At 40.8% G+C, this 27215-nt stretch overlaps 2 protein-coding genes across 3 annotated transcripts; both read left to right on the top strand.

Annotated features, from left to right (window-relative positions):
• Window positions 1–554: 554 nt before the first annotated feature.
• Window positions 555–8017, top strand: ropn1l (rhophilin associated tail protein 1-like). 2 transcript variants are annotated; one of them, XM_068709486.1, is made up of 6 exons: window positions 555–721; window positions 1358–1490; window positions 2325–2445; window positions 3172–3333; window positions 3980–4155; window positions 6988–8017. In XM_068709486.1, exons 2-6 carry the CDS (start codon window positions 1360–1362, stop codon window positions 7034–7036), a joined length of 639 nt encoding a protein of 212 aa, XP_068565587.1. In that variant the 5' UTR covers window positions 555–721; window positions 1358–1359; the 3' UTR covers window positions 7037–8017. The 2 variants fall into 2 exon arrangements, with proteins under 2 accessions (XP_068565587.1, XP_068565586.1); XM_068709485.1 differs by lacking the exon at window positions 6988–8017 and adding an exon at window positions 4641–5007.
• Window positions 8018–11914: 3897 nt separating this feature from the next.
• On the top strand, window positions 11915–25904 carry ankrd33ba (ankyrin repeat domain 33ba). Its single transcript, XM_068709730.1, has 6 exons — window positions 11915–12907; window positions 21721–21850; window positions 22114–22254; window positions 22470–22611; window positions 22885–23083; window positions 23865–25904. The coding sequence occupies exons 1-6, from the start codon at window positions 12461–12463 to the stop codon at window positions 24408–24410; spliced, it is 1605 nt and encodes a 534-aa protein (XP_068565831.1). The 5' UTR covers window positions 11915–12460; the 3' UTR covers window positions 24411–25904.
• The last annotated feature ends 1311 nt before the right edge of the window (window positions 25905–27215 follow it).

The raw sequence follows: 27215 nt of genomic DNA, 5'->3' as shown, positions 1-27215 counted from the left end.
ACAAGAGTCATGGTTGCACCAGTGTTTACTACTTCTATGTCAACATTTGCCTGTACCCCTTACATCTTCCTTGGCATTGCACAAACAAGCACACTTGTTAAGGACTTTGTGGTGCAAGTTTAAAAAGTGTGTAGTGCTTATGGAAAGTTGCAGATCATCTGCTTCAGCAGCATCATTTTTGATAGTTGTGCTGAATATAACAGAACCACTTATTCACGTGACATGATGCATCATCCATTACACTTAACACCAAAGGCCCGTATTAGAATGTACAAAGCCATGCAGGTTGTCAGGTTTACCAGTTGCGGTCCCGTTCTCTGAGTTAATGGAGAATTATCTTCAATTTCATTCTTTTATCTAACAAAACACCAGAGTAAGTCCAAGCTTTCCTTCTCCATGACACATTATTCATGTTAAGAGTTTATGTTTTTTTTAAGCAGTCTATTCGTCTTCAGTGGTATGGTACATAAGAATGTTTTTAATATGTTTGGAAGAGTAATGTTAAATGAATTCACTTTTGTCATTTTTTTATGTCAAATGTTTTTTTGTTAAAAGTGAACTGTCCCTAACACAGGGGGGCGATATTGCGCTTCACGCGGCATTACAACTACCCTTAAAAAAAACCCCACGAAAAGAAGACTGTTGCTATGCGACGACGCTGCAAGCAACACATATTTTAGCCTTTCTGTATTTTTCACGCATTCATTATTCAACGAGCCAGGTAACGTTAACGTTTTTACAGTTACAGTTCATTCAAAATAATGTCTACACCTTAATATACTAACATTCACCAACTTTAGGACCGTCAAGTATTTAATTAAATGTCGTTATAACTAGTATTTAACGTTATTTCAACGTGTCTAGCACGGAGTCATCTTTGCTTCACCAGTTGTTAACTTACTGTAACATGCTACAACTTCCGGGTGGATTCAGAGACATAACGTTGATGTTTTACTTTCTTTCTCATTCGATTAACTTTAACTACCGAATCGATGACGTCCATTGCCGAATGAACGGCGTCGTCTCCTGGCTCCTTTGATTATACAGGTGTGAGTGTATCGCACTGTTCTGTTTATTAAAATGAGGAAATACATATACCTGCAGATTTCTAAGCTTGTATCTCTTTGAAACACTTTAATGTTATTTACCTCCATATTCCTCTCGAGCTTATTAAAACAGCAACATTAGAGTCCGAAGAACCGCAATCACATGTTTATGTTAATAGTGTGGTTATTGTCACTGCTTAACGTTTTAAGTGCCTAGCGAGCTGCCACTTTTTAGTTTTTTTCCATAGATTTGCTATCCGCTAGAGCTCCTATCTGCTAATTGGACTATATTGCACTGTTTTATATTGCAGCCATGCCTCTTCCAGACACAATGTTCTGTGCCCAGCAAATCAACATCCCTCCCCAGCTGCCAGACATCCTCAAAAACTTCACCAAGGCAGCCATCCGCACACAGCCCGAGGACTTGCTGCCGTGGTCTGCGGCGTAAGATTGAATGTGTGTCAGTGGTGGTTTGGTAGAGGGTTTAGGGATACATGTGATTATATTTTATTTAGATCTTGATATCTTGAACAACAGCATAAACGGTGTCTCCAGGCAGCATCACTGTATCAAAAGGCCCCTTTTCACCTGTGCTGCTCTCATCTTTGCATTTACTGGCTGTAATTGAATCCCAGGGGCTTCCATGTCGCTGCAGCGGTTAAACTATCTGACTTTCTCCAACTAACGGAAGAAAAAAACCCCACACAGAAGTACTGCATGGAATTTAAATCTAAAACGCCTGGGTCTGGGTTTCTACCCCTAAGGACAGTCATATCATCTGTTATTTTACTCGCCAATGTAGCTTGGCAGTGTTTACAGCAAAAGACAGTAAAATTAGCCATATGGTGAAACAAAAACAAATCAAATGTCTCCTGGGTTACAAGATGTTTGTGTGCCATTAACGTAACACCAGAGTCTGTCGCTTCTCTGAGATAATGAAAGTCAAGCTGCCTCGAAATTCACTGCAGAACTATTATTTAGAATTATTTAAACTGTGAGGTAAGATGAGCCAGTTTGCCCTTCAGCACAATAGGAATATTGGTAAACTTCCGACAAAGAAAACTGAAATGTGATGATTTTTTAAACTGATAATCCTCACGAGAACAAGAATTATGCATCTTTTTACATAGTCTGCTCTTATCACTTTATTTGATTGGCATGGTTAGGAACCAGGGGAGATGAGTGACAAGCAGGGTAAAGATAAGCATATGTTTATTTGTGTGTGTGTGTGTGTGTGTGTGTGTGTGTGTGTGTGTGTGTGTGTGTGTCCTCTCTCAGATACTTCAGTGCGCTGTCTAAAGGAGAGCGTCTGCCTGTGAAGGATAGGCTGGAGGTGAATGCCACACACAAGACAGACACTGGGCTCACTCCTGGTCTACTCAAGACTCTCCACAAACAGGTGCTTCCTCTACAGCAGGACCACACCTTAAACAAAGGATCACACGATCTTCATATCGTCGCTGTTGGAAGAAAATGTATTTTCCAGTGTGTTCTACTGTTTTGAAGCTGAATGTCCTGTTGAGGTTACGTTTTAACTGATTACTAGTTATTATTAGTTTGATAGCCTGATGTTGCTGACTCTTTTATTCATTTTTTGGTGCATCTTCATATTGCAGTGATGCTGTTTCCCCCCATGTGAATCATTATACTGTGAACCTATTTCACTGGGATCTTAAGTGTGGTGGGTTCATTAAAAGAACTTAATAGTTCATATTTCCTTAAAGGCCAACACGCAACAGTCCTAACCTTGTCAGGTTGTTTTATGTCTTTATGGCAGCAATATCAGTATAACCGAGTTATTCATTTATTAAAACTGTTTGATTTACAAAATTTGAAAAAAATAGAGAAAAGTCTGCTAACGTTATGGCCACAAATTTACCATGAATACAAAATTGTATTGTCTGAAGACATTATAGTAACACTCAGACATTTATCTTTACAATCTACCAGCTTGTAGCGGTAACGAACTCCTCCTATGCCCTTATATCCCTCCTGTGTCCTAACTACATACATGAAAGTCCACCATCAGTAAAGCTGAATAATAACTCGTGATTTTTTACAACTAGATAACCTCTTAACCCCCCCCCCCCCCCCCCCCCCCGCCACTCCCTCCACCCAATCCTAGCTGTCCCTCAGGGAGACATGCAGCAAGAAGGACCTGCAGAAGAAATGGAAGGGTCTGTGTCTACCCGTGGATCAGCTGGACGACCTGCTGTCGCTGGGCAGTTTTGGCTCAGACATCGACTGGATGGAGTTTTTTGCGCTGGGCTGCAGTGCTCTGGGAGGGGTAAGATGTTACATAAGGCCAGATATAAATGCTAGCACCACTTTATACCACTTCCTTTGAGCCTTAAAAGCTACTGTGAGGCTAAGCACAGCTGGAGACCCTATAAGAGTCTTCTTTTTTTTTTTTGGTTCATCTCACAGTCTAGTCTTCTAGTGTTTAGACTAGATCCAGACATCTGTGATCCAGACTTCAAGGCCCATCAAGGTCCCCAGACTCCAGAGATAAATCATTCTCTGACTACTTGAATCTTCACAACGCTTTAAGTAAATGATTTTGTTTCAAAGTAGCAGATAGAGCAGAGACAGATTAAAGAGAATTCCTTTATTCACGGAGAACTTTGCAGCTCAGCATTAACACAATGTGCTCAGTGTCCGTAGTTTGGAAGGGATGCTGCTGGTGTGTGAGACTTTAACCACATGAGGGCAGCCATGTTCTACATTCATTTGGCTGTTGTTTTTTTTGGTAACCGTCCATGAGTTAGTGTGTGTATTCATATAAGTTAAGTGTATTTGCAGTGTGTGCTTGTGTTGCTCAAACGGGGCGTGATCGTCCTTGAATGCTCAGTGTATGTTTTTGTAGTTTTGTGCCTTTTTTTTTTTTTTGGGGACAAAATTCTAACTCTGTGTTTCTGCAAAAACTTCCTCAGACCCTCGTGAGTTCCCTTATTATTGCCTGTGAGATCCTGACGGAGGATGAGGAGGGCGGTGCTGCGAGGATCCCGTTCGACACCTTTGTCAAACTCTACACCTTCCTGGCTCACCTGGACGACGACATGACACAGGATCACATCGATAAGTTCCTGAGCAGCCTGCGGTCACAAGTGTAGGTGCTGTGTGGGTGTGTGTTGGTGTGCATGACGACTATCCTCACCTTTTATAGCTGTCAATATGCTCAGAGAAAGGAAGCCTACCTCACTACATCAACACGCAATAAGCAGGGTGGATGTAGGCGCTGGAAAACTAGCCTAGTTCATATGCATCACAAACAGAGACGCTAACCCACTTGTCTTTTCTCAAACCGCACATTTGTGTCATTTGAATCAGTTCTCCTTGGATTCCTGTTAAAACTCATGCTGTCTATGAAGATGGCCAGTCATATGATAGATACAAGTAATAACTGGTAAGTTACGCTGCCAATATGTTACTTTGGACTTGCCCAACATTTCGTCCAGTAAGTGTCGGTAGGCTCAGACACGCAGAGCTAAGCCAGATCACTCAGACTCAGACGACGCTGTGAGATTGTAATATTCACTCTTATGCTGCTGAGTAGAGCTGTTGCACTGATAGACTGGTTTCTCTGCCCGACAGCAACGAGCAGAGCGGCATGATTCAGGTTTCCAACTTCTACATCAGCAGGAAGTGAGGGAAGAAGAGACGGAAAGCAATGGACGACGGGAAGGAAGTGATAGAAACAACAAAACAGACAGTGTTCAATTAAAAAATGGGCAAGCTAATGCTCCTTCAAGCACAGCTGTTGTTTCATTACCTAGAAATTGGCCCCATTAATTGTTAGTGTCAGACACAGTGGATTATTATTCGTCATTGTCGAACAGAAAAAGGCTGCTATTTTGAGTCAGGTTGAAATCCTTTAATGAGCAGCAAGAGAGGCACAAAGCTGCCTTACACAAACTGTCAGGTGGAGTGTGTGTCTGCTTTTTATTGCCTGTTCCCTTGCGTCTGGGTTAGCCAAAGTTAATTTATCATACACACAGCCGATCAGCTGGCAGCCTCACCGCATTTGGCCTCCCTGCTGGCATATTCATTTCATCAAGCAGACGAAAGAGAGGAGCGGTATGGAGATAGGCTCTGAGGGCACAAGAGCGTGATTTTCAACGCGTGAGCTAAAACCCCCGTGTTTAGTTCACTGCTCTGTGCAATATTGGAAATGAGCAAATTCAAGTGCAAATAGGGCCAAGGAATCTCTGAGGCGCACATAGAGATATTATGACCCTTTTATGAATATTTTCGACATATTTGGCTTTTTCATGACTTATGACTGTGTTGTGGCTTTTTTTAAACATACTTCATAACAATGATTAATTGATTAATTCATATTTTTTTATATATTATACAATGACTTTTTTGAGTTTTTAAAAAAAATACTTAATGACATTTTTCGACATACATGACTTTTCTAACAAGTACTCTTTATGAACTTTTTTTGGAAATATAATATGAATAAATACTATGAGCTTTTTAATTGAAAACCAGGATATTAGACATAGATATCTATTGGGGATCACACCTGGACTTTGAGCCCATGCAGGTTAAGAATCAAACTAGGAGCCTGACGCTCCACCAGCTGAGCTATCACAGCCCTCCTAACCTTTCACAACATTTTACACTATGACTTTTAAACATACTTTACGATTAATCGTCTTGACGTACACTAGTATGACTTTTTTCGACATACTAAACAATGATATCCATTGTGGATCCCACCCTGCATACTTTTTTTGTCATATCATACCGTGAAACTTTCATGAATGTTTCGACATACTAAATTACTCTTATAACACGTTGAGCTTTTTAATTTGAAACCAGGATATTAGAGAAACATATTCATTGTAGATAACAGCTGGGATTCGAACCGATGCAAGATAAGAATCAAAGTTCTTTTCACGACATTATATATCATGTTTTTAAAATGTACTTTATGATACATTTTTTCGACATGCAATTGTGTGACTTACATACTACACTCTGACTTATTTATGACTTTGTTAAACTTTAATGTCACTTTTGTTAAATAACTTTTTTCAACTTACTATACTATAACTTTTTTCAACATACAATGCAATGAATTCTTTTGACTTTTCGAAATACCATACTATGACGTTTTCATGACTTTCTTCAACATACTAAACTATGAAATCTAATGACTTTTTTCGACATGCTATACTCTGACTTTTTTGGAAACACTATTCTATGACTTTTTTATGACTTTTTTAAACATACTTTACGATCACTTTTTTTGACATGCTATACTATGACCTTTTTATGACTTTCTTCGACATACTAAACTATGAATTCGTATGACTTATTCAACATTCTATATATATACTTTACTATGACTTTTTCAAAAGTCATAGTATGCAGTTTGGCATTTGTATGGCTTTCTATGCTATGCCTTTTTTATTATACTTTAATGAATACAATACTATGACTTTTTAGGACTTTTCATGACATACTATGACTTTTTGATGACAATTTTCATGGCCATACAGCACAGCTCCACAACTGTATGCTCCATTGTTTTAACTTGAATTATGATGTCATTACAAAGATGTCTGTTGCTTATCAATCTCCGCTCCAGGGTGGACCTTGTTGCACAACCCTTATTCTTTCCTCAAGTGTTGCTCATAACATCACATCTCCAGAGACACGATGAATGTAGCAGAGCAGTGTGAAAGCGCCAGAAGAAGAGAGAGTGGACACGGAGGCTCCATTGTAGCGTTCCCCTCGTTAGCTGTTGTGTAAGAATGAGGGAAAACATGATTCATGCTGTATTCTGAAGTTGCTCAGTTCTACCACTGTATTCAGAACAGCTGTACTCACTTTTGTTGACACCATTTACTAGGCAATTGGGTTGTATTATTCGAATTGTACTGTACAAACGTATTTCATAGATGTCTAACAACATGCTTTGTTTTAGGGAGCTCCAATGTGGGATGATAAAACCTCTGGACTTCAGCCATTGGTAGGATATGGACTCAACTCCTTCTTATCGTTCAAACTTCACCAGAGAAACATCAAGAGCTGATTAAGAACCATGAAAGACAGAAATGATCAAGCATTATGTTTAACATTGAAAGCTGAACCGAATCCTAAAAGATCTTTTGGTGAGTGCTGGATGCAGCATGTGTGAGTCTGTGGGACTAAGAAAGAGATTCAGCTGGAAAGGCCTGCCCCTACACTGTATCTGATCTAACTAATATGCTAAAAAAAACATGGATATTATGCCACTGACATCACCCGTACTTTCATCAAGGGATGTCTCAGTGCGTGGATATGGGGTTTACAACTCACCATTATCTTATAGCTGCGGTGGGATGAACCAGCTGAAACCTTCAGGGCTGTCTATTACAGGCACCTGTCAATCAAGCAAACACTTAATGGAACCATGATCTCACAATCCCCACTGTGACACATATTGGCAGGTATTAGTATTAAATTAGTGAGACCTGAACTCCTTGTGAAAAGATATACAATCACTTTGTATTTGAAGAGAGACGTTGGAGGAGTTTTCCACTGATTTCTACACATTCTGGGATTTCAGTATGCTGCGGCTGACATTTTAAGACACCTCTGAATTGGCTTAATTTCTCTGCCTCACCATTACAATGATGTTATGCGTGTGTGTGTGTGTGTGTGTGTGTGTGTGTGTGTGTGTGTGTGTGTGTGTGTGTGTGTGTATATATATATATATATATTAGGGGTCTTATTTGCTTAACAGTATAGATTTGATTCTATGTCATGTTTTTTGTGTATTTATTATTGATACCGATTTCCCTATAGGGTCTAACAGCATTTGTGGAATATGCTAACAATACATGAAGTTAATTTGCCCAGGCTGTTTTCAGGAGTTGTTCTTACACACTTGAACACACATCACAAAAAGAATCTAATTAAGGGTCGTTTGTGGCTGATTCAAATTAGTAAATTACCCCTTGTGGACTATTAAATGTCTGGACGCAAACCTTTGTCTGTCCTTGATTAATGTAAGTGTTGTCCTAGCTTATGAATAGACAGCGTTGAATGCTCTGCCGTCATTATCTGTTTAACAGTATGAAGTGTTTCTAATCAAGCTATTGATAATCACTACATTAGGCCTTTGCTCTGAAGTGGAAAACATTTTTTTTAGGCAAATCTTAGATGCAAGCAGCCGTTAAAACCTTGTTCTAAACACTCGACACATTGTTGGTCACGCGTTCACTTTATCATCCCACGCCTACACAAACCTAAACAGGTCAGTACTTGTGTCACGAGGAGACTCATAGGAGGTCTTTGTATGGTTCTCCTGCTTCAGGTATGCCATAGAAGAGACCATGGTGTGTTGGGGTGTTTTGGCTGCTTGTGGTTCTGGGGGTATAAATAAACGACTGAATGGGGGAAGGACAGCAGGAGCTTGCGTAAACCTACCCTACCAGCACCAAGGTAATTTGCTCATTACGTGCATGCGGGAAGCAGGCATCTCTGAGCTATACTAAGAAAGACCATGTTAGAGAATTGTATTTATGATCAACATTGAATAAAGAGGCTTTCACAGAACTAATTTCTCAGTGAAAAGGAACATTTTGCTGCTAATTATGCGGCCATCCATTCTGTGCTGATGATCAAAGACAGATTTAACAGAACCACTCTGTGGACATTCTGCTAAGTGAGCCTGTCCCACAGTGCCTCAGTGTTGGAGTAACCTGTGCATGGGAGCTTCTCACCAGTAGACCCAGGGGCAGATTTAAAGTGGCTGTTAGAGTTGAGTCCTGATGACTAGTTGGAAATGCTGTCTGCTCAAATGGCAACAAATATTTGATCAAAAAGCATGCAACAAAGAGACATACAAGACATCACCGATCATATAAAATACTCCATGCTGTTTGTACTGGCCCATTGAATCAATCACAAAAACGCTTTTAGGTTTTGTGTTAAAGATATTAAATATCGAACAGCTTTGGAGTACCGAGCTCTTGCTAAGTATAGTCGTTTAAAAAAAGCCTTGAATATATAACGGACCAGGAGCCCAGTATAGACCAGTACACACACACACACACACACACACACACACACACACACACACACATACATTTACAGAAGGGTTCTAGTGATTATTTGTCTTCTGCGCCCACGTTGAGCTAATGCAATTGACTCTGGAAGTGATGCTGTTGCTATTTACAGCATGTCTAAGTCTCACATGATGCACATAATAGAAGGTGATGCATGTACATCAATGTGAACACAACAAAACTGTCTATACTACAGAACTCTACAATGACGCTATATATTGCTGTGCAGCATTGGACATTGTACATGGGACAAATGGGATCTGGGATCATGTCTTCATATCAGCAGACATCATCTATGAAGTGTACTTGAATGAACCACAAATGTCCCGTCAGCTGTTTCGCTGACACTGGCCTCAGACCTAAAATGATTTTGTGAAAGATCTAAAACAGCTGAAGAGTTCTCCTCCTATATCAACCCCCAGCCTTCTTAAGTAGTTATTCATTTCCTATCATTTTAAATGTGGCAAACTAGCCCCACTTAGAGCGTCAAATAAACACTGTGAGCATTAGTTTTATTTGAAGTCATAATACAGCTGTCTTAACATCATATCAAGCAATACAAAACTAAAATGAATGCGACAGGGAATAATATTGAGTAATATAAAAAGCAAATATGACTTCTTTTTTTTTACTGTAATATGATTAACATTGTATTCACAATATTGAGGCATTCTGTTGAATTTCTGCAATTTAATTACTCTAGTTATTCAGTTGTATCTTGTTAAACACTAGTTTATCACCGAGCAATATTATCCAATGTACTTTTTTACTGGCAGCGTATTTTTGCCTACTGCTCATTTCACTGAGCGGCCCTGGAAGACACAGCTTTGATACAGAATACTTTATCAATAAATCAATACAATATGAGCAACTGAAATCTTTCATTTTCACTCCAATAAAATGTGTCCAATTTTCAATTATATATTTTACATTAAATTCTTAAAATGTGAACATGTTTACGTTAAAATGTTTCTTTGAGTATTTAAATATATTTTATTAAAAGTATATATTTATTAGGTCCACTTATCTGAAAGTAATGTGGTCTAACACAAAAGCCTTGCAATAATTCCTATGTTCATCAGTGGATATAATGGTGGGTTGTTGTTATTTAGGAGCTGTGGATTCAACTTTATTGTTATTTTGTGGTTTACCTCAGTTGTATTCTGTTATACTGAGAGGCTTTTCTAACACATTGTGTCTACCCATGTTACATCAATAAGTATAAGGAAATATTTTAGGTGAAACAGGTGAAAAGAAAATAACTGTTTTCCATGCGGGCGTCCTGATGATACAGGACTCAGAATCACACACTTGACTATACAAGATTGAGTGTGCTGCAAGCCAGCTTCAACACATCGAAAATGGTGTTAACAGCCTTCACACAAACCCTAACTTCACCAAAATCCTTTTACCTCACTAAAATGTCAACTGAAGATGGAAAGTACTATTTTATCCCTACCTCCTCTGGTGAGTGTGTCTGTGGCTTGACCAGACAGTAAAACATTTCACAGATCTATATCTCTGGAAGTGCTAACACTGACTGTCACCGGCACAGCAGGAGACTGATACCATGGAGATGGAAGAGCCACAGGAGAGCCGAGCTCTCAGCTGGGGGTAGATGAAGGTATAATAATAATAGGTACACACAGGGACTGTTATGCACACGGTTTGTCCACAGCAGGTGGTGTCAGCAAATTGATGTTATTAATTACTGATAAAAAAGGGAACATCTCTGTAAATCAGTCTGTTGCCTGCAAGCAGAATATTTGGAACTGCATACTTCACAAAAAAAACATTCTCTCTGTAGATGGACACACGCCGTCCAGTGACAGCAACTTATGATCGTTTGACTATATTATTTAAAGCCTTTCTTTGGATAGTGACAACAACCAGATATATAAAGATACCTTGGGTAACATGACAATAGCATGTGGTCAAACAGAGGTGGCATACCAATGCCTTTTCTAGTTCCTTATTTTGGGGTTACTATTAGCCCAAATCATTTTGTATCTCTGTTGAGCCCCCACGGCCCTTATTTTTTGCCCACTAGATGAAAAACATTTATTTTCCTTAGCATGAATTTTCCATGAGATGTAACTGGTTATGAACACAAGCCAAACTCTCTCCATAGTTCAGTGCCAAGTAATGAAGCCCGATCTATGTCTCTATTATCTTAACTGGCCAGTGGCCAAGAAAATTAGAGGGGGGGGGGGGAGGCTGAACAGAACGCAATGAGGGTGTAACTATAAATCAACTAAATGGTCAATAATGTAACCCATGTGCCATGATCATTTTAATAATGCTCGTCACATAATTGTAACATAATCTGCCTTCTTAGCCTGGAAAGGAGCCCTATGTTGAGCTACAGTAAAGTGATGACTTGTAGATTTTCACGTGACTCATCACAGGCACTTCAATGCTGGTTTTCCCTTGTGGGTTTTTATGAATCAGATGTAGAGTACCATCAATTCAGACACACTGGGGGTTTTTGCTAAAAGGGTTTTTATTTTTCGTTTTTCAGTATCAGTTGAAACCAGAAAAAAAAAAAAAAAACTTGGTAGAAAGATGCAGAAACTGAACCATTTGCAAAATTATCATAATGTAAATAATATAAGGAAGTCACAAATCCTATATAGATATTCTAAGAATATTAATGTGTCACTGTAGGGTTGCATTCAGCAGAGAGATTAGAGACAGATTGGCAGATAGAGAGAGAAAGATAAAGAGAGAGAGAGAGAGAGAGGAGAGAGAGAGAGAGAGAGAGAGAGAGAGAGAGAGAGAGAGAGAGAGAGATTGGGAGATAGAGAGAAAGAGAGAGTGAGAGAGAGAGAGAGAGAGAGAGAGAGAGCGGTCCCAGTCCCATCTAATCGGATTAGGCGACTATAGGTTAACAGGCTGCTGTCTCTCTCCGCCCTACATGGGACGGCCGTGTGTGTAGCACTTTTACTATCTGCTGTAGCTCCACTTTTTGTTGGAAAAACCTGAATCGTATTTCCATTCACGTGTTTGACCGAGTAGCTGCAACTACAACGCAACGCTGTTTCGTTTTGGTTTCGCGCGAAAGAAGATTTCACTTCGTGGGGCGTTCAGGGTCTAAAACGTGCATTATGTCTACTCTTTGAGAATGACTAATGGTAACTGCACGCGCAAAATGCTTAACTAGAAGGCCTATTGCGTACCACGGGTCAAGGCGTTTGTGTCATTTGGGCTCTCATAAGGCGATACAAGTGACTTTTTTTAAGGGCAAACTACGACAGTTTGGTTCCGCTCTCCAGTCCCATGCCAGCGCCCCGCGTGCCAGGCTGCACTCTACCCCGAGGACAGTGCCCTAGGCTCGGGGGTTAGATGGTGCTGATCACGGACGACAGGGATGGAGGAGGCGTTTCGTCGGTCCGGGTTAAACAGCTCCATCAGCAGCATAAAGTCGGGGGAAACATCACCCAGGTCCACCCGACTGTTGTCGAGGAGCCGCTGTCCAAATCTGACGACGAGAACTACCTGGGCTCGTGCGAGGAGGACGATGAAGAGGACGACGGCGGCGAGGAAGACGATGATTCATTCGAAGAAGTTGACTTTGAGGACTTGGAGGACTGTCGGAGTATCGCGTCGGACGACTCCTTCTACCCGCCGGACGACGTGTTCGCGGACTGGGAGCGCACCCCGTCTCCGGACAGCCCGGAGCCGCTGTCCTTTTTCCAGGCGTGCTGCACCAACAACGCGGCTATTGTCCGGATAATGATGCGGCATGGAGTGAAGGAGGAGGAGGTCAACGAGAAGGATAGGAATAACAGGGTATGGCATGCAGCCCACTAGGACCACTTTGAGTAAGCTAACTTCACACAAGTAGCGTGATTCAGCTACTGTAATAGAGTACTTTTAGCCCGCTTTAACACACAACAGACTTGTGGGATGGACAAGGCATTGTTGAAGTTTTTAGTTCAGTAAAGTTAGCTGAATTAACTCTAATTTAATATGGTATTTTTGGTTACATAACATATGGAGAAGTTATGCAGCATGTAGGCTTATTAAATGTTCTTGCTCAGGGGCACTACATCTTTTTTTTGTCTATTAGTATCAAACTTTATGGCCTCTCACTGAAACACATACTTCAATAAGTATGTATCTTAATTGCAACAATTAACCAACAATCATATGCATGAATCAATCAGTTAACAGTCATATATCCCTATGGTACTTTAAAAGAGGTGTGGGTCGAGTAGACTGCTTATTACAGGCTTGAGCCACATTTTAAATCTTCCACATGTTTTCTTTATTTCCTTGGTTCCAATCATTTTTATAAGCTCACACCTCTATCCTGAATCATTTTTCATACCAAACTGGTATTTGCTGACAGGTCTGTGCATGTGTGTGTTGACTGACCTCAGTTTTGCAAGATGGAGGAACTTCAACCTCTATAAAAACACAGAAGTCTCACGGTTAGCAGAACACTCAATCCTCTGTGTGTGTGAGAGCGAGAGAGAGAGAGAGAGAGAGAGAGAGAGAGAGAGAGAGAGAGAGTGTGTGTGTGTGTGTGTGTGTGTGTGTGTGTGTGTGTGTGTGTGGTCATGCGGGCACATTCATATGTGTATGAGTGTGCGCCTGCATGTCTTACTCTGGATTTGGATTCCATCTGGGAGTCCGATGGTAATCACAGTAACTATGAGATGAGGGCAATATTGTGTCTAAGAGCAATTCAAACCGCATTACAAAATAATGACCGAAGATGCATTTTAAAGCCATGAGTTAGTTGACTGATTTTGCAAACATTGATATTAATAGCAATGTGTAATCGTTTATCTACAGCTTCGATCCGTTGACTTTAAATTATATAAACAAATTCATATTTTTCCCTAAAGGCAATTTATCAAAGGAGTTACCGCTTATTGGAAAATGATTGGACATCTTGTCCGCTGTGCAATCAAAGCACGCATCCCCTTTGTGTGTATCGCTTCACTCCTGCCAAAGTACTGCAGCCCAGGGCGAAGAGATGAATCCATAATGATGGACCGCCAGACTAGTTCATTCATCTGGACATTTTGCTAATAGTAATTGAATTAACTGGCAATAGGCAATATGCTGAGGAGGGCTCTTTGGCCTTGTATCTTGTATTGTTGTGACTCTGAGTATTTTTTATTTTTTTACCATTTTAGCCCTTTTTCTCATGACCAGCACTTCATATTATACCTTCACATGTGGAAGTTAACTGTAGTTTTCTACCATTGACAACTAAAGAGCTCCAGTAGAGAAGTTGGGAGTGCCATTGCAGTTTGCTTAGGTAATCGTGTGTGTTATTAATTTATTTTCTCCTTTGAAAATTGTCCCCACCCATCTGTGTTTTCATATTACTGAGCTTACATCACAAATCTGCATCTCTAACCTCGAGGCTACCCCCATCCATCTGAGTCCATCATCGTCGCTCACCATCTGTCCCCCTCCTTATCTCTCTGCATGCATGCAACAACTGATGAGGTCATGGGAAGGAAGAGTAGTGATGACATCATTGGAATGTACAGAGTTCTCTTCTCCTCTGTGTGACGCACTTGATAGATTGGATTCATTTGGTTGGCACACCAAAAATGCTTGGATATGTAGTAGCTTGTGTGTGTTTGTGTGTGTTTTGCGTGTGTGTGTGTGTGTGTGTAGCAGTAAGCGCCAGTTATGTGTTTGCGTAGATAACCAGGATGTGTGCCGTAGTGCATTCGCCATTTGCTTTGCGATGACCTGCGACCTCAGGGATGTGCACGGACCCAGACACAATGCAGTTTAGGAAACCCCTCCATTGGAAACACATGTTGATATGAATCTGTTAAGCTCGTTAGTGCTCGTGTGTATGTGTTCCACATCCTGACGCGGACGTCAACATCCTAGCAGAGCAGACAGCCTGACAGTGTGATGTGAAGACAGAGACGGGTGTTACATCCCAGACTTGAATTTGAACAAGTACAGAATGTACACTATTTAAAATAGGCTGTATTTGAACGAAAAAGGCTCTTGAGATGCAGAAAAGTTTGTACTTTTGCCTGGTCCAGCCAAATGATTTGTCACACACGTAATAATGAGTTGCCTCTGTTTTCTGTGGTGCCTTTCATCAGGGAGGTCAGAGGTCAGGGTCAGCCCAGAACCCGGTAGGGATTCTGTGTTTTGTGCAGGTTTAATATTTTTTTTTTCTTTTCACTTGTCCAACCCAGAAATCTACTTCCCTGAAGTTTTACTTGCCTCCATATAAATAGTTATATTTATTAGCGGTTATCATATAACAACAGATGCTTTTGCTGTACTATACTATGACTTTTTCATGACATATTTTATGACATACTACATAAATCCACATTAAACACACCGGAGCTTCATCTAATGATTTTATGACTATTAATGACTTTTTAAAAAGCACACTACACTAAAACTTAACTATGACATTTTATGGCATACTTTACTGGTACTTTTTACCATTTCTTTATGACTTTTTTTAATGACATTATAGAATACTATATTATGACTTTTAAATCATTATTTTGTCATAAACAATTACTGTTAATGACATTTTTACTACACTATAACTTTATTATGACATTCTACGGCATACTATACGATGACTTTATTATGTCACACAATACAATTACTTTTTCATGACATTTTAGGGCATACTCTCTGAAAAGGCAGATCATGGAGACATATTCATTGTTCTAATATAATATTGTCACATTGAACACCTATATTATATAATATAATATAATATGACATTTTATGGCACACTATACTATGACTTTTTACTCTGATTTTTTTTATGACCTACATAAGAGACTGACCTTTAGCTCGGGGTTAGTGGTAGTTCAAGTAGTTCATTCACTGTCTGCTGCAGAGATGTTTTTAGGAGATGTGGGTAACACAAGACATAAGATGAGTGTGTTTTGATATCATATGACAAACAGTAACGGTAGAACGGCTTTTGCAACACAGCATCTGCGAACGTCTGTTTGAGCTCTTTGGTTAACAGCCAACACAGAATTAAATCACATTAATATGGTCGTGATCAAAAATGAAGTGAACATCAACAATCCCTCCTGTGGACAAAATACCTGCAACATGGCAAGGATCAAGGATAAGACACGCAGAGAGGGTAGACATCAAGTCAGATCATCAAAGCCACATTCTGCAAAACATGAACCCATGTATCATAACAGAAAAGACAAAGATAACATACTTCCCACTGCCAAGCTTGCGTGTTAAAACTTGATTAACTGTAATCACGATCACATCATAATAAGCCAGCCATAAACAGACAGTGTCCGTCCTCTGGGCCCTCAGAAGACTGACAAACTGCCCATGTTTCAACTGACACAGCCTGCATGCTAAACATAGCAAGAAGCTATGACAAGCCATTATGTAGGTCATGAGTACTTGTATTTCATTTTCATTGTATATGATTATGATTCCAGTAATTATAGGCCGTCAGTGTCAGAATCCCGACAGTATCTTATCTCAGTGTTGTGACTGTGAGAGCGGATGTGTTGGATGAAATTTCCACAAACCATTGTTTTAAAAAGTAAAAGATAAATGCAAGTCAGTAAACATCGGGATTATCTCAGGATTATGTTAATGTATATTAATATATCAATATCATCGGGAACCTCTGACCTTGTTTAGGGCAGAGTGTGTTGTCATGCTCACATGAAAACTCAATAAATACGCAAGCGCGGCACACACCAACACACACACACACACACACACACACACACACACACACACACACACACACACACACACACACACACACACACATAATTCAATCGATTTAAATGAGGCCAACCTGCTCGACTGTTATCCCCCTCTCCCCTTCTCTTTCTCTCTGTCGCTCACACTCACACACTCCACCTCTAGAACACAGTCAAACTTTCCAAACAGGGTGAGATCTGTTGACGAACCAGGACCGGTACAGTGCAGTGTAGACGACAGGCAACAGAGTCAACCGCAGAGTGCTTCAGATGGGATGGGCAGACCAACGCACACCAACTATCAGGGCAACAGGCAAGCTGACTAAATGAGGCACAGGCTGGGAGAGAGAGAGAGAGAGAGAGAGAGAGAGAGAGAGAGAGAGAGAGAGAGAGAGAGCGAGAGAGAGAGAGAGAGAGAGCGAGAGAGAGACATTTGGCACTGCAGATGGTAGAGCGAACATGATGCTGCTAGCAAATACGGATGAGTGGAAAAATCAAAGCGACAGTCATACACATCTGATTTGATACAGCCATGTGAACACTCAGCTGCAGACAGGAACACAGTTAAACAGGGAGGCTATTGACAGAAACATGGCCCAGTAAGTCTATGTAAGTGCTTCTGGTGTATGTGATTGAGAGCGGTCTAGAGAGTGTGTGTGTGTGTGTGTGTGTGTGTGTGTGTGTGTGTGTGTGTGTGTGTGTGTGTGTGTGTGTGTGTGCGCGTGTCCTCGCACACAGAGATGTACTGTAAAGAGTGCAGCGTTTCATACTCGGTTTAAGCAGGCCACAGAGATCTGCCGCTTAGACGATTTAGCAAAATCTTGCTTTGACCAGTATTTAGAAGGAGAAAATAAAAGTGAGAGTCAGCCCTTTTTTGAAGAAACAGGAAGGAAGCTAGATTGGTGTATAGAGGAAGTCACACTGGCAAACCCTGGTTTCTGGGCATGTGATAATGCTGCTACAGCTTTCATTAGATAGAAGTCGCCATTTTCCAGAGCATATAAAAAGGCAGTTCATTGGACGAATAAGGATAAGGAAATAGCTAATATCTGATTAGAAGTAATTGATAACATAGTCGAGCTGGGACTCCTGTAGGTGTTGTGTCTATAAGGAACGTTAAGGGTTACATTTGGTATTGTGTCATACTCACTGCAGCCAATTATTACAGCACTCTCACATCAACTGTAGGTGCACAGTTAGGTCTGTCTCCCTCTCCCTCTCTCTGTGTCGCTGACTGATACGGCTAAGCCTTTCTATTCCTAGCTCTGGATATTCCCCAGATTACTTTGTGTTTGTGTGTTTGTGTGTGTGTGTGCGTGTGTGCTTGTGTCTTTGTCTGTGTACAGTATGTCTGTCTATATGGGCTAATAATAAGTTGACCAGAATTAGTTTGTCTGTATTCAGACAGCATCACCCACTGACCTTGATTCTAAATGCAGTTTTAGTTAAATTCAACTAAAATAAATATGAATTTTTTGCTAAGAAAATTGGTTTGTTTTGACCTATGCACTTATTTGATCAAATTTGGCATTACCAAAAATATTTTTTTATTTTAAACTCACCAGAATGATGAATCCTCCCAAATTGTTTAATATTTTAGAGGGACAGACATCTTAAACTGCTAATATTTAGATAGCTATGTGAAAAATAAATAATGCTTTGTATCCACATTTATAGCCCATATGAATGCAAAAAAAAAAGAAAAGAAAAAAGTATGTATTAGATTAGAGTAATCTTAATTCAGAGGAGGATGTTTCGGTGTTAGTTCAAGTATCAGGAGATAAAATATCTCTCAACACCACAGGCCATTTTGGCTTCAAACGTAACATATGCTACTTTATACTTAACTTTACGAGCTATTATAAAAGAAAATGTCAAGAAAAACTGCACTTTCATCAAAGGCGAGTTTTGCGGGTAAAAATAAACTCAATTTATGAGAGCGGCTACAATCCAGTGTAATGGAACAGAGGAGATTACAGTCAGGGAGGGCATATGTCTACGTCCATCAGAATAAAGTAATGAAAGCTTTGAAATTGCCATAGTGTGCATCTTCATTTGACCTACATACAAAACGCATAATCCTCCCAAAAAAAACGTCGGTGAGGATTTCTGATCTCTGTCGTAATCAAAGTCTCACTTTCCATTTTTCTGAATTTCACACACACACACACACACACACACACACACACACACACACACACACACACACACACACACACACACACACACACACATCATCCATCCCTGGAAGTACCTCTTGTGATTGTTTCAGGCTTGTTGAGCTACCTGGTAGTGTTGTTATTTTTATCCCCTAAGCCTCACATTCAAGTCATCGAGTGGGTAATATTGTGTAGGACATGATTGTCTTTTCCCGATTAATGTGTGTCCCTGCAATTGTATGCTGTGCGTGCATTTCACTGGTGCTCTTCTCTCAGATGGAGCCACTGGTTAAGTGCCTCAGAGCCCCAATAGATGAAACAAATATTCCAGATAGAAAACTACAGCATGATAGAAACAGGTACAAAAAAAAGTAAGTTAAATGCTTGTGTGTGATTGTGCGTGTTTGGAAAAAGGTTCACGGAGAAAGAAAAAAAAAGGACAGTGCCAGACAACTGAGATTGCTCCAGACATGCTGCAGGGCATGCTGCTAAAGTACAGCACAGCAAGGCAGGAAGCTTGCCAAGAATATGTATGTGTGTGTGTGTGTGTGTGTGTGTGTGTGTGTGTGTGTGTGTGTGTGTCTGTGTGTGTGTGTCTGTGTGTGTGTGTCTGTGTGTGTGTGAGAGAGAGAGACACAGACAAGGTCAGCATGCGTGTGTCTAACCAGATAAAGCAATCTGGAGCTGTGCCAGTGTAAGTGAACGTCTTCCAGACAATCCTTCAGTTACTCCACAGGACCTCTCTCCACCTCACCTCTCACTATGCTGCAGCACCGATGTGACTGCATCTCCAGCCGGCTGACAGCCTGGCTCGTTTCAGCCAAAGGTCTAACTTTAGTTTATCTCACAGGTGAGAAAACATCTCCTGTACATGTGCGGCACAGCCTGTCCTGCAGACCAAACCAAAATCCCTGTCTGATAAAAGATTAGTAGAAATAAAGGCGGGGGGACGGGGGGGGGGGGATGTTAATGTAACATTATAGTGACATAGTCTTGATCCTGGTTAATTAAGGACAATTGAAATCTGCCGCTACTTGATAAAAAGGTTGATGTCGTTTTTTTTGCATGAGGTTTTTGTATTTATATTCGATGAGTGGCGATATTTTTTTGAATTTAGTATGTGGAAATGTCCATTTAACTCGATCCTATTGCACACCTTGTCAGTATAATGTGTGTGTGTGTGTGTGTGTGTGTGTGTGTGTGTGTGTGTGTGTGTGTGTTTAGTAGGTAGACATGGGGGAGGTTGGCACCAATTTTGTGTGTTGTCTCTAAACGTTCAGGCCCTCTCTGTACTAATCTTCAGTCATTATTCTATTTTTTTCATATCAGGGAGTCAGAACTCTGGATCACAGTTCAATAGCATAATTAACGGCAGTAACACGGTGTGCTCGGGCCAAGAGGTGCAAAGCGTCAAGTAGGTTTTACTCATGCTCCTATGAAGGGAACACCGTGTCACAGAAGAATCAAGTCCGCTCTGTGTCAAATGTGGAACAAATTGTAACAGCTTACTTAAACATAATAATACTTCCCTCTTTTCAGCAAAGTTTGAATTGATTTCCTAAGTCTGATTAATAACTCTTTGAGGCAAAGGTCTGATGTTCACAGCAACTGACTGGTTATAGATATTGCTTCTTTTTTAATCACCGTGCCTGTGCAAAGCTGTGAAAGTTAATTGGGGATTTTTTACTGGATTAATAAAAATGCATGTACACTATTCCTGGATTACCCTCAGCAGGCACCTGTTCTATACATATTTGTCTTGCAGCTGATGCATGTACCGTCTAGGTGTATTAGGACAGGAGTTGGTTTGACTGGTTGGGGTTTAATAAAGCAGCAATTAAGAGTCCCTGTAGATTCTGCTATAGCTTGCCAATCAATAGGTTGTCGTGAACAACATAATTTCACTTTGACCTTATAGCAAATACAATTTTTACGAAAGGTGCGTTTTCACAAGTTACGTGAACTATCATTTACTGTTTTTATTGAAGATCTCATAGTATCCAGCGTTTTGTTTTAACATCAAGAACATCGTGTATTTTACTAGTTCCATTTGAAGGAGGATTTAAATGTACTACCTTTATGCCTTTAAGACACCTGGGATGACAAAGATATCATTTTGTTTTCAAGATCTAAGTCATTTTCCTAGTCACATTCATTCTCATCACATTAAGACTATCGTTTACATTTATCGACTTATTTGTGAATTTTGTCTTCCTGCGTGAAAGCTTGGCATTTGTCCACCTGCGCTCTGAGAGAAAATGTATAAACATACTGTGCACATGATATGTCAAGCGAGAACTCTGTGTTCCCAAATTCAGCTTGCAGCCCCCCCCCCCCCTCCATCTCTCCTCTGGTGGTGAACTTGTTTGTCTTGGCTAGTGATGTATGCACCTTCCAGAAAGTACCCAACTTTTACAGGATTTTTCCAGGACTACCGAAAACTCACACTCGCAGACTAACATTTACACATACGTCCACACACATAAAAGAGTTCTTATTCCAGCACGAACGCACAAAAGTACACAACAACATCAGACGGGGACTCGACTTGTTTTTCCACTCAGTTCAAGACGGTTCTTAATGAAAAGACAACAGATATCACCTTTTTTTTTTAAAGATACTAGTTTGGAAAGATGCACAGAGGTCTCCTGGTCTTGTGGGTTTCTACCAGGCAGCAACCAGAAATTGTTGCATATTATAAATTTAACTCCTGTCCTGTCACTTTTTGTCTCAGATAGGGCTGTTGATCGCGTGTTACCAGGGTTATGTGGACGTCGTCATAGCGCTGTCTCAGTGTCCGTATCTGGATGTCAACTGGCAGGACAGCGAGGGAAACACAGCTCTCATCACTGCTGCTCAAGCAGGTAAAACAAACACACACACACACACACACACACACACATATGTACAGATACGAATATATACACACAGGCCGTTTGGCACAAATACTGACACAGAACACACACAGACTAGACTAAAAAATGTAAGTGTGCTCTTTGAAACAGAAGTGATGAGTGTGTTGTGTGAAATAAGGACCAGCGTATGGATGTGGATCTCGTGTGAATGCCTTGATTACAGATTGTGTTATAACGTACAGTAACCACCGTCCGTCCCTCCGTTCTTCAAGGCCACATAACAATCACCAACTATCTGCTCAACTACTACTCGGGGTTGGACATCGAGAGGAGGAACTGCCACGGCTTCACCGCTCTGATGAAAGCTGCCATGCAGGGCAGGGTGGAATGTGTGCGCTCGCTCATGATGGCAGGTGAAGGAAATGTGTCTGATTGCACTACATTTATGAAACTCGATCGCAATCGGAAAGAAAGAGAAGTGTAGATTTCATACAGCATTTGGAAACAAACTTTTATCTTCAGTCATTTCTTTGCTCTCCTCTTCGGATCTTTTAACCCATATCTTTGTGTATCCACTATATCCTTTCTTTGACATATTCAACCTTCTGTTTTTGTGGGCCACCACCAGGAGCTTCCCTGAATGCCAGGGACCTCGGCCGCCACTTCACTGCCAGGGAGTGGGCCTTCTTTACGAGCCGTTATGAAACCGCCTGGGTGATGACGCGCCTGATGGAACGGCCCTGCCCGCACCAGTACTGTGAGACATATAGGTAAGCTAATGGCTGGCTCACATCGTTTCTCTGTATGCCGGTCTGTCAAGGACAATATCATCAACCAATATCTGAAGAGGTGGTGTAGCATTCAAGCTATGAGGTCATCTCCGCATCAGTGTCTCTGGACAGGTCTTACTTGAAACATGTTTACATTCACCGCACTTTCTTTTCTGACTATAACAACTCAAAATTAGCCTTTAGAGAGTCTATGATTTAAACCCTACCTACCTGCTGCTGTGCAGTGGATTTATATTGAATTTGTTCTCCCAGTCTAGAGTGGCCCCCGTTGGCATCGCTGGCGGCCAAAGCCCAGGAGCCCCGTGGCTGTCTGAAGCGCCTGTCTGACACCGTGAGGACCATCTTCAACATCTCCAACGTCACCAACCCTGAGGATCAAGGTGTTATCGACCACATGGTTTCTATAACGACTGCCATGAGGAGCCCAGTCATTGCTGTGGCATGCCATACAGTGAGTAATTAGGCTCTAGATCATGTTTACTCTTCATTACCCAGGTACATATTAAGCAGCATTAAACAGTGTCCCACCAGATCCATCAACCCCAACCCACATGTCCCTCAATTTCCCCTCACACCAACAAGCATTTTGCAAATGCAAGCTGAGATGAGGTTATGCAGATAACTACTCTTTTTGACAGTTTTTTTTTTTTAAAGCCACTCCCCTCTGCATTATTCCAGTGTCTGTACATACTCAGCATAGTTGGAGGTATCAGAGCTCACTTTCTTATCTTCAGATGGAGCCAACCGTTCTCGTACAATGTGGAAATCACCTTCCACCGACTCCAAATGTGACTGAACAGTCAATATTTGTGTGTTTTTGTATCAGTATGCAAATGACTTCTCTTATTGTTCTTATCAAGTAGTAGAATAAAGTAGCACTATCGCTGCTGTTTCATAGAATCAATGTGAAAACAAACTAATGATAATATTGTGGTAATTGTGCTATTTAAGGATAAATCTGGCGCTAATTTATCTTTGCTTTAATCAATAAATTCTCTGCCTTTTCACGGGATTTGCACATAATAATTAAAGCATATAATTAACGGCAGCCTTATCTGATAAGCAGGTTATTCATGCAAGATTACAAGTACTGCAATACTGCACACAAAAGGGAAACTGAGCACTGCATTTTGTAAATAAAAAAACCCCAGAATTCCACAATTACTGCTATTGCTACGACTACTGATATTATAACAAGTAATACCAACCAGGGGCTGTTGATTTTGTTTCAGGTGTGTCCAGACAGCCTCCCCAGTGTGGGCAAACGGCGGTATGCAGTCCCAGAGATCATCCGCCAGCAGCGCGCCAAGGAGCTCCGCTCCATCAACCCTGACAGGGTGGACAGCCACCTCAAACTCTTCCAGAACTCCCGGGTCACACTGGTGGCCAAGAACTCAGCCGACCGCCGGGCCAGCCTTCAGGTCCAGAGCCTGGTGCCTCGACACAGGAGCTCCAGCCTGAGCACGGTGGCTTATAACGAGGCCCTGGAGCTGCGGAGAACCAGCCTGCTGCCCATGCACATGGTGCTGAGGAGGAGCAGCGTCAGGCCGGGGTTCAGCATTCCCAAAGTGAGGGTCTCCAAAGCCCCCCCGCCCACGTACGAACCAGAGAAGATACGGAGGAAGAGCAGCTTCAAAGATGGAGGGGGGCACCTGTTGCAACTACCAAAGTGGCGGTACAAGGAGCTAAAAGAAGAGAGGAGGAAAGCTGAGGACGCAGAGAGGAGGAGGCTGGAGGTTGTCACCAAGAGACACCTTGCTGCTGGGAAAAGGAAATAACATTGCCTCAGAAGATGCCATGTACACTTCAGAAGACTATTACGTTTTAGAGATTTGGCTTTAATATTTTTCTACAAGATATGAATGACCAGATGTGTATCTAAAAGAGGACAAAAGACTGAAGGCTGCCAGGGGGATGCTAGTTGGCCTCTTAAAAATGTCTGCTGCAGCTTTGACAGCATTAAATGCACAACGCTCAGTGTCCTTCATGATGTCAGGCAGTGATTACCCAGGGGATTTGATACTTGAAATGCTTTTAATTAACTTATTTTTCATATTTATTGCTTTTTGATGGATGGCCTAGTCTATATTTGATTAAGCTTTGGGTGTTCAATACAGCAGTGTGTTTACACTGAGTTACACTGTATTGGAGCCGAGGACACTTATTGACACAAATTCTCTCAAACTGTAAGCACAGCAGAAATCAGTGGAGAATACCAATAGGTGTGTCATATTGACTGAGAAAGCTAAACATAAGCTTATATAAAAAATAATGTCATTTGATAGCAATATTTCAGACGCTTTGTGTTCTGCTTTACAATGACTAACCCATGAATGTATTTACATATACATTTTATATGAGATTGTAATGCTTTTTAAAGAGAAACCTTTTATTTTTTATGAAATATAGACTTTTTCACATACTGATATATAAACCGCTATGTTTTCTCGTCTTAACGTTCGAGACCAACACTGAAATGTGAAGCACTATTACTATTTCAAATGTTTACATTGAAAAACCCCATTCATTGCGCCGAATGCGACTCTGAGACTGAATTTGGTGTGTACAGGGTATATTGATGCTTTATTACACTTATAATTTAAAATGCCTCCACTATGTTCTGTTGGAAAGTTAATAACAAAGTGATGGGATTTTTTTTTTGTACTCTTCTTGATTTCCATAAAACATTTTAGCAATAGGGGCATATGTTTAATCTATTAGCCATTGCAGATGGGTGAGCCACGGCCAATATGACAGCATAAGTAGAACTGAAGTGATAATCCCTAACATGTGGACCCTCTGATAAAAAACAGTCGACCCATTATTGAGCAATAGGTCCGCGCCCCGGTTTAACATTAGAACAGTGGAAATAATGGCTGTGAGTTTAAAACACACAGAGCCACGGGCAGAGCAGGGATATTGTCAGGATTTTTTTTTTTCAGAGCACAATTTCACGGTCCTAACTCCTCGTGGAGTGTAAGTGTAAGTCTCATCCACAAGTATGTGTCTAATATACATGGTGATGAGTTGCTTAGGGTTTACAAGGACGCTGCGCGGCAAAATCATTTCTCCAAATAAACCTCATTGACTTCAGCGCGATGACCAAACTGCAGTGAGTTCTGCACTTAAACTGGAAGCTAACACATTTAGCTTCAACATGAGGAAATGTTTCATGTGGAAACAGCTTTATGCTGGCAATGCAGTATCATGGCCAACAACGTCTACTCTTTGTTATGAGGCAATGAATAAAAACTACATTCATTTGGAATACACTTCTGTGTCAGTGTTTTGTGATTCAGTATGGAGCATTTTCACAAGGCTTCTGCAGGATTTCTGTGAACTGGAGAAAAAGTTGAGATACCTTTAGAAACATCACATACTTACATTTATAACAGGACATAATTTATTTGTGTTTTAATCATCTATTCCAAGTTCACTCATACAGCGTGTGGAAGAATGAACATTAGTGGGTTGGGGGTGTGTGTGTGTGTGTGTGTGTGTGTGTGTGTGTGTGTGTGTGTGTGTGTGAGAGAGAGAGAGAGCGAGAGAGAGAGAGAGAGAGAGAGAGAGAGAGAGAGAGAGACAAAACCTATTAGCCCCGAATGCATCAAGTAATATTTAGGTCATGGTTGTAGCTCAAACAGCTGTTGGCTTAGATTGTAACCTGAGATTATGAGGCGCTACAGGCTTGGTCAGCGATTCCCCTCCCGCCCTCCTCCTCCCACACTCTGACCCACATCCCTCAGAGATGTTCAGAAGTGGCCAAATAAACAGGGCCCTATCCACTGGTAGTATGGCAGCTATTATGTCATGCCTTGATGCTAAAGGCTGGGATTCAGACAGGATGACCTGATTCTAGATCAGCGCTGAACGAGTGCTTCTGTCAAACCTGTGAATTTGGGGGGGGGGGGGGGGGATTCTTAGTTGGGGCCCTCTGTTGGTTGGTTTTAGTATAACACTTAAATATTTCTGCATGTAAGATGGAGAAGTGGCATTGACATGAAGTGCATCAATTACATATATTGCTTATTATCAGAACAATTATGTCATCATATCACATAGAACTATTGCATTGTTCTTACTTCTTTACATGATTTTTTTTGTAAAATATGTCTATTAATAAGCAATAATTGTGTTACTTTTTACATGTGGCTTTTTAGATTAACACAATATTGCCGCTTCATAGGTTATATGATGTGGCAGTTACTACATTGTCACTACAGATAGTTGTCCAATCTTCAATATGATAATTAATAACAAACAAAAAACGTTATGTGCCATGAAATTATCAAGAAGTAAGACAAAGCAATCTGTGTGTAGCAGAATGTAAGAGCTACTGGGAAGGTGAAAAAGAAAATTATAATTGATTTAATTATTTAATTTCTCTCAAGAAAATCAGAGGCTTTATTTCTAAAAAAAATACATGCTCAAAAATATCATCCTTATGGTCACAATGACTTTGACTCCATATTTTCTTAGGCTTAGCAAGAACGAAGTGCAATCCATCCCCGTGCTGAAGGTATGAGAGCCATATCATTTTAATTTCTTTTTTTAAGTATTCTGCGAAATGATACTGTGATGCA

Source organism: Cebidichthys violaceus, unplaced genomic scaffold, assembly GCF_023349555.1.
Source record: "Cebidichthys violaceus isolate CVI_PGR_0920_01 unplaced genomic scaffold, fCebVio1.0.p SCAF_15, whole genome shotgun sequence".
In the NCBI taxonomy this organism is placed as follows: domain Eukaryota; kingdom Metazoa; phylum Chordata; class Actinopteri; order Perciformes; family Stichaeidae; genus Cebidichthys; species Cebidichthys violaceus.
This window is presented reverse-complemented; position numbering and strand designations above follow the sequence as displayed.

Coding starts and splice junctions, on each gene's coding strand:
- ropn1l (XM_068709485.1), top strand. CDS start 1,360: ATGCCTCTTCCAGACACAATGTTCTGTGCCCAGCAAATCAACATCCCT. Junction 2,446..3,171: donor TCAAGACTCTCCACAAACAG/GTGCTTCCTCTA, acceptor ACCCAATCCTAG/CTGTCCCTCAGGGAGACATG. Junction 3,334..3,979: donor GCTGCAGTGCTCTGGGAGGG/GTAAGATGTTAC, acceptor AAACTTCCTCAG/ACCCTCGTGAGTTCCCTTAT.
- ankrd33ba (XM_068709730.1), top strand. CDS start 12,461: ATGGTGCTGATCACGGACGACAGGGATGGAGGAGGCGTTTCGTCGGTC. Junction 21,851..22,113: donor CATCACTGCTGCTCAAGCAG/GTAAAACAAACA, acceptor CCGTTCTTCAAG/GCCACATAACAATCACCAAC. Junction 22,255..22,469: donor GCGCTCGCTCATGATGGCAG/GTGAAGGAAATG, acceptor GGCCACCACCAG/GAGCTTCCCTGAATGCCAGG.